The sequence below is a fragment of the Nicotiana attenuata genome, chromosome 1 (assembly GCF_001879085.1).
Source record: "Nicotiana attenuata strain UT chromosome 1, NIATTr2, whole genome shotgun sequence".
Taxonomy (NCBI): Eukaryota; Viridiplantae; Streptophyta; class Magnoliopsida; order Solanales; family Solanaceae; genus Nicotiana; species Nicotiana attenuata.
Genome location: NC_031989.1, coordinates 29,872,647 through 29,884,777, shown reverse-complemented (window position 1 = coordinate 29,884,777; position 12,131 = coordinate 29,872,647). Strand labels below are relative to the sequence as shown.

At 34.6% G+C, this 12,131-nt stretch overlaps 1 protein-coding gene across 3 annotated transcripts; it reads right to left on the bottom strand.

The window, feature by feature from the left end:
• On the bottom strand, positions 6,367 to 8,457 carry LOC109223678 (probable E3 ubiquitin-protein ligase RHC1A). 3 transcript variants are annotated; one of them, XR_002067640.1, is made up of 3 exons: positions 7,441 to 8,454; positions 6,968 to 7,197; positions 6,367 to 6,807 (listed from the first exon to the last, which is right to left on the bottom strand). XR_002067640.1 is itself a non-coding variant. In XM_019388081.1 (2 exons), exons 1-2 carry the CDS (start codon positions 8,300 to 8,302, stop codon positions 7,309 to 7,311), a joined length of 894 nt encoding a protein of 297 aa, XP_019243626.1. In that variant the 5' UTR covers positions 8,303 to 8,457; the 3' UTR covers positions 7,204 to 7,308. The 3 variants fall into 3 exon arrangements, 1 of the variants encoding a protein (XP_019243626.1); XR_002067641.1 differs by having other exon boundaries at positions 6,367 to 6,710; XM_019388081.1 differs by lacking the exons at positions 6,367 to 6,807; positions 6,968 to 7,197 and adding an exon at positions 7,204 to 7,340 and having other exon boundaries at positions 7,441 to 8,457.

Below are 12,131 nucleotides of genomic sequence, written 5' to 3'. Positions count from 1 at the left end.
AGAAACATTAGCATGAATATGATTATTTGGAACTGTCGTGGAGCAAATAGTGCAGAATTTAGAAGAGATTTTAGAGCTATGCTGGATTATCATCGTCTTAGTTTAGTAGCATTGCTGGAAACAAAAATGGAGGATCACCATGTCTTGGCCCATGATTTCTGGTACTCTAGCCTAATCCAAATGCCGGCCAATGGGAACTCGGGAGGCATTGTGCTCATGTGGAACAATGGAGATACGATGGTAGATCAAATTGGAGGAACGGATCAAGAGATACAGCCATGGTAAAGGTACAAAACTCAACAAAAAAATGGTTATGTTCTATTATATATGCTAGTAACCTTATGGAAGAAAGATTAATCCTTTGGCAAAATTTAAAAACAGTAGCAAAAAATTTTAAGGGTCCATGGCTAGTCGCGGGAGACTTTAATGAAGTCACCTGTGCATCGGAAAAACTTGGAGGATTACCTATTAACTATAATAGAATATCCAAATTCTTAGATTGTATGAATCAATGTGGACTTGTAGACTTAGGTTTTAAAGAGTCAAGATTCACTTGGACTAATAAGAGCAAAAATTGTAAAAACATTATTATGGAAAGGCTTGCTAGATGTATTGCAAACACAGAATGGTTAGAACTATTCCAAGACGCAAATATTAAGCATTTAACTAGAAGCCACTCGGACCACTGCCCAATCAAGATAGAATTTTTTAGAAGTTTCTCTACCAACATTAATATATTTAGAATAGAAACTATGTGGCTGTCACACCCCACGTTTAGAGCTTTATTCGCAAACTCTTGGTCGGACCAACCAAATATCACTAAAGCCATAGAAAATTTTTGTCTAAAAGCTATAGACTGGAATAAAAGCACTTTTGGTAATATTTTCAAAAGGAAAAGCAAATTACTTGCTAGATTAAATGGAATCCAGAATTCTCAAAACTACCCCCACAGTCAATTCCTAATAAACCTGGAAAACGAACTCCTACATGAGTATAATATTGTACTCAGGAAAGAGGAGGACATTTGGAAGCTCAAATCCAGGATTCAATGGATCCAGGACGGTGATGCAAACACAAAATTTTTCCACATCACCACCATGCAAAGAAGAAGAAAAAATAGAATTATTTGTTTGAGAGACGAAGCGGGAAATTGGATTCAAGAGCAAAAACCCATTAAGGACCATATTATTGACTATTACAAAAATCTCTACACCACGGATCATAACCAATCCCTACTCAACAATACCCACCTCTCCTACAACTACACAATTAAGGACCAAGATCACCCATTCCTTAGTGGTATCCCCTCTATAGAAGAAATTAGGAGGCACTAGAATCTTTTCAACCTTACAAATCTCCGAGACCGGTGGACTCCACCCGGTTCTATACCAAAAGTATTGGAAAGAGACTAGCAAACTTCTCATAAAATTCTGCCAGGATTCCTTCTCAGGGAAAAAAAATGCTTAAAAGTATGAATAATTCATTAGTCTGCCTAATTCCTAAGAGTGAAAATGCTGAAACAATTAGACAATATAGACCCATTAGCCTTTGTAACACGGCCTATAAAGTTGTCACTAAGATTATCGCAAACCGCATTAAAACACTCCTGCCCACCCTTATCCATCCTACCCAAACTAGCTTTATAAAAGGAAGAAGGGTTGCGGATAATGCTCTAATCATTAATGAGGTACTACATCACTTCAAGAATACTAAAGGGAAAAAGTCAAAAATGATGATTAAAATAGATTTGGAAAAGGCATTCGACAAAATAGAATGGTCCTTTGTCCGATTTTCCCTAAACTCCCTGAACTTCCCTCCGGACCTTATAAAACTCATTATGTCCTGCATCTCTACCACCTCAACTGCTATCCTTATTAATAGATCTAGAACGGAGTTCTTTGAACCATCTAGGGGTATCAGACAAGGGGATCCCCTATCCCCATACATCCTTATCATTTGCATGGAAATGCTCTCTAGGTTAATTGACCACGAAATTGACTGTTGTAGATGGACCCCAATAAAAATTAACCCCAAAAGCCCGGAACTCTCACATCACTTCTTCGCTGATGATCTCATTCTCCTAGCTGAAGCCAACCAAAAGAGCTACAACTCTATCATAGACACTATCAACAAGTTTTGCAACGCTTCGGGTCAATCTATTAATTTTGATAAATCAAAAATTGTGTTCTCAAAGAATACTCCTATAAATCAAAAAGACCATATCAGCAGATGCTTTTCTATGAATTATACTGAAAACTTCGGGAAATACCTAGGCTTCCCTATGCCAAGCACTAACCCCACTAAAAAGGACTTCCAGTTTATCCTGGATAAACTAAACAATAGACTAACAGGCTGGAAAACAAAATTCCTAAGTATGGCAGGTAGGACAACCCTTATAAAAGCCACCCTAGCCGCAATCCCGAACTACGTCATGCAGATTTATGACCTCCCCAAAACAATACTCAACAAGATTGACTCAATTCAGCGGAATTTCCTCTGGGGTAGCACGGAGGAAAAGAAGAAATGCCACCTTGTAAAATGGAGTATAGTTACAATGCCTAAAAAACAAGGGGGTCTAGGAATTCCTAACACCCAAATGAAAAATTCCTCCTTCAATGCAGCTCTAGCGTGGAGGTATAGAGAAGAGAAAGAAAGCTTATGGGCCAAAATTATACATAGTAAATACAATCACAGGAAAATCATGAATATAGGCTCCCACACGTGGAGAGTTATTAAAAAGGGTAATAAAATATGCAACGCTAACACTAAATGGCTAATAGGTGATGAAAAAACCATAAATCTTTGGCATGACAAATGGATTAATCAATCAGGAACTCTTAGGGAATCCATCCAAGGACCCATACAAGCTGGGGAGCTTGATCAAAATCTATTCCGCCTCATTGAAAATGGAAAGTTTGACCTCAGGAACCTATCCTTCGAACTCCCCCCGGGCATAGTCTCCAAAATCAACTGCACATACATTAAACAAACCGGACCCTTTGGGGACTCATAACTTGGAATTCTAAAAATCACAACTTCTTCTCAATCAAAGTTGCATATGAAGCTGTCTCGGAATCCACGGGCAATCCTAAAAACTTAGCCTGGATTTGGAAAATAAACTCTTTAAATAAATTGAAATTCTTCCTGTGGACAATTTTTTGGGATAGACTACCCACCAAAGAGATGCTAAAAAAGAGAGGGATTTGCCACGAAGACACTTGTAATATTTGCAACAGGGAGACGGAGAGCATAGAGCATATCCTCTTCCGATGCAACTACTCTAGGCAAATCTGGCATCAAATCAATTCAAAACACCCCTTCTCCCAAAATCCCAAGGGAAAAGACACTCTCCATAATTGGCTTAAGAATAAACTCCTATCGAAAGCTTCTTTTGATAATTACCTTCGTTGGGCAGATTTTTTCCCATTCCTCTTATGGCATATATGGAACTTTAGAAATGGAATCCTCTTTGGAAAAAATAAAGCACCCATTAACAAATGCCAACCCATCAGTAGGGCCATTGAATTCCTCTACATGGCTAAAAACAATTGCTTAAAACCTGTAAAGGAAACTATTTATGTAAAATGGGAACCACCCAACCCAAATTACTACAAACTTAATATAGACGGCGCCTGCGTGGGCAACCCAGGAGTGGGAGGAATAGGAGGAGTGTTTAGAGACGAAAGGGGGAATTGGATTTTGGGTTTCAATATGGGACTAAAATATGCCACCAACATCTACATGGAAATTCTAGCCCTCCTTCACGGAGTCAAACTAGCACTAACAAAGAAGCTCCTCCCACTGGTAATAGAGACGAACTGCTTGGAATTATTAAATCTCCTAAAATCTAACAACTGTCTCTACCAAAATTTAATTGATGACTGCAGGTACCTATTACGGATGGCGAATGATCCTCAGCTGAAGCACATCTTTAGAGAGGCTAATGGAGTAGCGGACCTGTTAGCTAAAAATGGTTGCAGCCTGGACACTTTTTGTACTTTACAAACTTTTGCTGTTCCGCCTGTTGTTACTTTCCATGTACTAAAAAGAGACAGTCTAGGCACTATGTGGCCTAGACAGAGTTCTTGTTGTAATAACTCTTAGTTTTTGATGAATAAATCTTTTATTACCAAAAAATAAAAAAAGTATAACTAACATGGCAACATCCTTTTGTAAATTTTTGTTAAATTTATTTTTCACATTTAACCAAATTAAACTCAATATTTTACAATTAGCCCAACCCCCTTCTATTGCTGATAGCTGCTCTAAAAAGTGCTAATAAAGGTTGTAGCTTTTTTTTTTCTTACCGTAGACTTTTGTTTTCCTTTCAGACAAATGCATAACACGAAAATTCTTTCTTTCTTATTTGATATATTTCTTTAGAATATAAACTCCAATGAGTTCCTGAAAGGCTGAAACCCAATTGAACGTTCATGATTTATTACTTGCCTGTTCTAAACTAAAGCAAATATTGGCTAATCTTTTTTTTTTTTTTGCAGGAAAAGGTTTGATTCAATAAACATAAAAAATTATATGATATAGTTGTTTTTGTTGTTGTACGAAATTAATAACGCTAATTTACGTATAAAGATAATATTTGATCTTTTTATTCTGCAAATTACGTTTGCAAACTAAAGCGTGCTAAGGTTCCTCCGTGAGAAAAAATTGCAAACCGAAGATATTAGTTACTTCTTCTTATAAATGCATGTATTTGGGCAGTGAAACTTCTTTTAAAAAGAATTAACATATGTTGTTGTTGTTGTTAAACTTAGGAGGAGCTCAAGTGGTTTAGGACTGATTAACATTTTATCATAAACTACCACATATATATAGGGCCGGAAAAAGAAGCTTTAATTACCAAAAGATTCACAGAGAAATAAGTATTTAAAAAAAGGTAATTCCAGATAAGATAAAGCACATTAGATATTTATAGGTCAGGGTGGCTTAAGGGGAGGGCTAGTAAAGCCTTTGCTTTAGGCCCCCTAAATTTTGGGACTCCAAAATATTTTTAGTTGTGGATTTGCTATCTTATTTTTGCTTAGACGATATTAAAATTTATAGAAAAGAAATACTAAATACTTATAAAAATGGAAAGAAAGACTATCTATTTAAAAAAAAATATATTTTAGAACTTTAAATTAAGATACTCAAATCTTCATATCGATAAATAATGCTTTCTTACAATAAGATCCAAGGTAACGAATTGTAAATACGTGGCTAACATCTTATTAACTTGAATTTCTTACCAATGTTAATATTAATATTATATTTTATAAGATAACTACACTATAGACAAAAGAAAGAAAAATAAAAAAGGAACCAATGTAATATTAATTTTATATTTTGCAAGATAACTATACTATAGACAAAATAAAATAAAATTAAGACCCTTTATTAAAATTTGGCTTTAGGCCATGAGTTTTATTGATACGCCTTTATTATAGGTCAAGAGATATTTTATACATTTTCCTTAGAAATTATTTATTAAAATAAAAGCTAGGGATCTGAAATAATAATTGAAGCTAATATTTTTATTAATGAAATGAAATTGGAGAAGCACCAAGTTGTATCCATAAAAAATGAGAGAGGCGTAGGAGTTTTGAGGGGTGGTTGGTGTAAAAGTGAAAAGTGATGGGTTGATAGAAATTTGGGCCCCACAAGTTTCACATGCAGATTTTTTAGACAGAGTCAATATTTTCGTGGAGGTGGATTTTCCACGTGTACTGCTGACATCATCAGCTTTTAAGGGTAGGTAAAGGTACTCAAAGTTGGCTATATTTACAAACATTGATTAGGAAAACTAAGAAAATAAATCAAACAGCTTCGGCATTTGCGTATCTTGATAAAGAGCTTAAATGTTGCAATTACAATAATACCCTTTTTTACCTGAGTAAACCGGACGCAGCTCTCATTCTGCCTTATTAATAATAGGAAAGTAATGTAATATAATTTAAATTTTAGTTCCAGTTTTTTTTTTAAATCATTTTGCTTTTCTGTGAAACTAATTATGACTAATTTAACACAATTGAATACTAAAAATTCCGTCTGATAATTTAAGAATTTGCTTTATGAGGTACTCACGGTGAAAGATCCAAAATTTTAAAATCATGAGTGCTTAACTATTTTTAATGGAGTTGCTAATACTCATATAAAGACCCGTGCACCCATTGCGTTTCTGAGAATTGGGTGCCGGATAACTCTACGTGCAATATTTTAGTATTATTTTCTGTGCAAATATGTGTTCGGGTCAAAGAGATTAGGTGCTAAGCACCTACCGTGGTGTATTTTGATATGAACAAATCTCATACATGTAACATATAAAGAAGAACTCTATATAATAATTCAGTTTTTAGGTACATTGTATATTTTTCTTTTAATAAATCAGTCTCAATAAACCTGCTTAATTACGTTATAAAACACGTGACCTATTAGATCACAAGATTTTTAATTTGAAATTGGTTAATCTATTCCTTCACCTACCACAGCACACATGTTACCTAATATTTGTTTTTTCAGTAGCTCGTCATCATTCTTTAAAAAAAAAAAACAAGCTTTTAGATTTAGAGATTGAGGTCGATGCTAGACATAATTTTGACCATTACGAACAAATAATAGAAATATTGGTCCACAAAGCTACATTGTACATAGTCCTGAGGCTTCTCTTTCTCCCCTTCATATTTTTCTTCCTCTCTCTTCTTGCATTTTTCTGGCTGAAAACAAATCAATGACTTTAATAGTCGAACCACAATGTCCTTGAAATCCATAAGCCATCAGCAACATTAACCGATTTGGTTTTTTAAAGTTGACCTATAATAACAGGTAACTCTTCAGATCAAGTATGATATAATAACCTAGAAAATCAAATTATAACCTGCTATGCCTAATTAAATTAACCGATTCAGTTACATTAACGGTGCATATAACGTAAATATTTTTTTTCTTTTGGAAGGGAAGGATGGGCATATACCTGTTGAGTCTCTTAATCTTTTAATTTGATCCCATGCTCAGGTACATTCCATGCACATATTCATAATGATAATGCTATATAATTGAGTTGTAAACATACCTGCTTTAATGCCTAATGAAGCAAATAAGGATAAAAGCAACCTACTATGCACAGTTCCTTAAATGGAATAAAGAACCAATTAAGCAGCAAGCATTATCAAGGTAAAATCCAAGGGTTCCACCAAGCTCTCCCTGTCCAAAAATCAAATATTTTTCTTTAGTGAAAAATTAGACTATTGTAAGTCACATGTTCTGCCTTTCTTGTGAAGGGGTTGCTGGAATTAATCACAAGTAAGTCGAGTTTCAGATCTTGAATAAAAGAGTAAAGTTTTCACCTAAAAGAAAATTTACAGTTTGTTAATATAAAACATTTGTAAAGAAGCAAAAAAGGTAAAGCTAGGAATCAGGATGGAGAGAGTATTAACAATATCTGACCTCTTGGAAATGTAGAAGTTGTAGTCTCAAAAGGGTTAAAATATCTGTGACCCCAACTTGACAGCAAACTAAAAGGCCAAAAGGAATTAAGCTGAGTCCAACCCCATATTAGAGGATTCCTCATGTTCTCCTCTTCTTCTTCTTCATTAAATTCATTTGTGTATCCATGTTGATCTTCATTGTTTGAGAAACCTTCGAGCTGATATCGACAAACCGGACAAGTATTATGCATTCTAAGCCATGGAACAATGCATTCTGAATGATAAAAATGCTTGCAAGGAAGTTCTTTAACTTCTATCCCAACTTCAAATTCATCTTTACAAACAGGACAAACAGAGTCATTTTCCAAATGGTTTGCATTGAGTACAATTCTTGGCAATGCATCAATTGCTGAAGATGGGGCTGGAGGCGGCCCTGGCCTATCGTTATGAGTCAATTCTTGAATGAAAGGCAAAGGAAGCGCGTTGTCATGAGGAGAGACAGGCCTAATAGGTTGATCATCAGGGCCTATAAATTGGAGAATGACACGAGCGCGTTGTCTAGTCTGATGATTTTGATCAGTATTATTGTTTTGTTGTCTGATTGATGGATCAGTCATGAGTGCCAAGGCATCAAGAAGGCGAGAATTCGAGGATGGTTGTGGTTGTAGCCTTGTGACATCAGAAACTATTAGCCTAGGCCTTGTAACATCAAGTTCATAGTGAACTTGGCCAAAACAAGTAGGACATAATATTTCAAATGGATTGGCTGATGTTGTCCTGATTGATCTTTGGCAATGCCTGCACCAATAGTAATGGTATGTTCTCATTCTCTGGACTCCATTGACAATAACTCGAGGGCGATTTCGAGGGATCAATGACATGCTCTTTTTTGGGAAGAAGAAATGCTAGACAATGAGTTGCAGATTTTGACAAAATAGATGAAGGAAAGACAGAAATATAGAGGCTTTTTGGAAATGCTTTACATGGAGAGATTCTTTCTCCCCTGGATAGGATATTTCTACAGCTTCCTTAATCCTTCATGGCTCCTCCTACCAAAAGTAAAGTATAGTATTGGCATCATGTAATGGTGTTCTCGATTCTAAAATACGAAGAAACCCATTTTCAAGATTCCTTTTTGCCTTTAAATTTTGTTCTAGTATATTGGTAATTACGAATCTTGCCAGATGAATCATTAATTGTCATTTTAAAATGTTTGTAGAATACTTGTAAGAACAAGGAAAATATAGAATATACGAGGAATAACACGTTTTATTAATTTTAATGGGTTCTTATTAGTTGGGGTACTAATGGTTCGATTTGGCCGGTTATTTTATAAAATTTATACCATACTAATTTCTCGGTTAATTTATTTTGTATAACCAAAATTAAACTTTTTGAAACCGTGTCAATCATCTCAGTTTCTCTTCGGTATCGGTATCGGTACGGTCCGGTTAATTTTTTATATTTTTTTAAATGTCATGTTAGAGTCGCTAATAGAAGTTAAAACGCAATAACATGCATAGGACCTTGGCAAGATTCTCTAGGCATTTTTCTGTTTAAGAGGCGATGAATCTAGGGAACATGAAAGATAGTCAGAATAAAGGCATTTCACTATTCTATAGCAGCGTCACAAATTAAGCAAAGATGAGAGGAATATAAATTACCCGAGTAGTTAATGTTGGGACTCAGGAATAAAATCAATTAGAAGATTAGGTATTCTTATCATACTAGAGGAAAGACATCCGATACTTTATTGTTTGCTACTCAAGATTATTGGAAGTAGTGTGTTCCTCCTAGGCTTACCAGTATTACTAGGACTATTTTTATATTATCTTACTCATAGTTCTTTACTATTACGTGTTGTGTCATTCGCGCATGTTACCATAATACATTGTTGTTACTATTGTTTGCTACTTATTGCTTTATCTCCACTGTTCCTTGAGCCGATGGTCTATCGAAAACAGCCTCTCTATCTTTATAAGATAGGAGTAAGGTCTGCATACACACTACCCTCCCCATATCCCATTTATGGAAACACATTTGTTTTTTGTTGTTGTTGTTGTTGTTGTTGTTGTTTTATGGCTTGCTACTCAAAATGTTAGAACTAATTCAATTTCAATAGGAGTACCAGTATAGGTTTGGCAGTTACGACTTTAGGTATTATATGTTGGCTTATAGTCGTTTCATAATCCCAAGGCTTCAGGAAAAAAATAAATGCATCGTATATATGAAATATATCTTCCACATATAAATTTATCGGTACGGTTTGATATTTTTTCGGTTTATTTTTATGAAATCAAAAACCTACCCTATTATTCGGTACGATTGTAGATTTATATAAAACCTATTTAATTAATAGAAACTTAATAATCAAATCGATACAGTCGATTTTTAAAGATCCATTGACACCCTACTTGTTAGGTAATTTTCAAACTTGTATAAGCGCAATCAAGTACGCCATGACAACATTGTTGAGAATTTTATCTTTACGTGATATTTGTAAGATGCCAGATCATGGTAATCACTGTTTTGTATACTGAACTTCAGTATTAGAACTTAGATGTTGTTATAAATAGAATTATATTTAAGTTGAATGTTTTTATTTTAGAGAGATTTTAGGTTTTGTTACTTGGTGGCTAAGTCGCTTTTTCCGGGTTCTATTTTATTGTAATTCATCCCAAATTAATAAGAATTATCTCTCTACTTTTCTCTGTAATACTCTTCTTCTTCTTTTATTGTTTTATAACACGTTATCAGCACAAGACTCTAACCAATTGAGTAGAGGCACCTACTTTGGTCACCGGGCTTTGGGATAAGTGCATGGTGCGCAACTTGTACATAATATTGAGCATAATGATATTCAATTGATCCATGAACTTCTTTCGGAAATAATTCTGGATTTAAGGTAAGTATTTTACCCTATTTTTCTCTTTTAAATTCTTGAAATCCTATAATTTGATTTTAAATACAAGCAAAGACAATAAATTTTGATTATAACTCTAATAGAGTTTGTGAGAAATTATAACCACCCGAAGTGGTAAAATTTCTATGTCTTGCCATGATCAAATTCATGTATGATTATGAGCACAAGAAGTGGAAACCCTTCCCATTGAATTAGCTTCATTCTCGTTCCCCTAAGAGAATGTGGTAGCAATATGCAACAAGTCTGAAAGAAGACAAAATTATTACCGTGAAGGTATCAATGGATATGGATGTGACAATTGACGAAATTATAATCGTCATCATTGTGGTAACGAGAACAATAAGGATTCTCAAAATAATCTTTCACTCTGTGAAAGTAATGTTTGTCATCGATTTGACATGAGATTTTGTAAAGCACATATAGATGATTATGGTCCATTCATGATGTGAATATGACAACATCTGATTTATGAATACATATTCATTTTTGGAAGAATATGAATGTGCTGGTGGTAGTGGATATACCACACTAATCTCTAAAAAGAGGTTTGAGATGAAATAAGAAAATAATTTCATTTTTATGGCGTGAATGGTCATTGATCATGTATAGAGCCGTCAAAATGGCCTTGGCCCATGAGGCCAACCCAACCCAACCCGCTACTTGGGTAGGGTTGGGCTAGGATTTTTTGAGCCCATTTAAAATCGAGGCTTATAAACCCGACCCAAGTCAGCCGCTAGCCCTTGAGGTTTGACCGAGGCTGGGCCTGGACCAGGCCGTGGGCGAAAAATTAATTAGATTCAAATTAATTAACTATTAAATATTTAATATTTAAAAAAGTAAAAACTATTAACTATAATCTTCATTCCCCAACTCTAGATTGCTCATTTACCCTTTCATATCAACTAAAATTTAGATTTTTGACATGCATGTAATATGACAAGATTAGTTTTTTCTTTTCCTTAATTAATAACGAATTCGAAAAGTTTTAGGTGACCAATAATAATCTTTTTTCAAAAGAAAATATTACTTCAAGTGACCAATGATCAGTTTGGATTACTTTAAAATATTATTACTCCCTCCGTTCCAGTTTATGTGAACCTATTTTCCTTTTTGTCCGTTCTAAAAAGAATGACCCCTTTCCAAATTTGAAAATAATTTAGCTTAAACTTACAAATCTACCCTTAATGGGCATGGCTGGGCTAGGCTGGCCCGTTTTGACAGCTCTAATCACGTACCTATTGTGATTATGCCAAAATATTATGGCAATGTGATTAACTATTACGGGGCAAAAATAATAGAAGCAACATATCTTGCCTACAATGATTTTGATCATGACCATAATGGTATAACTTTCTCCTTGAAAGAGATATTCACCATATGAATTGTTTACCCTAAAAACAGATAACAATTGAATTTATACTGTGATTTTAAGGACACATGATTTACTTAGCACAAAGTGAGAGAACGTAAATCGACAATGAAATTAACTGCAAATATAAGTAAAGCAAATCGACTGATATGTGTAGCTTTGATCCTTGATCTAGGTTGCCCTCGAATCAAGTAAATATTTCGCCGGAAAGTATGAACAAAGTGACAAAAATTCGAGAGCTTAAGAGAAAGATAATATATTTTTTTCGTAACGTGAATATCATGATGAATACAAATGATCAGCTCCCCTTTATATAGTAGGGGAGTCCTACTTCTAATACAATTCTAAATATGGTAATAAATCCCATGATTAACTGATAAATCGGCCTCTCCTTGATGCATGCCGAGATTTCCGCCGT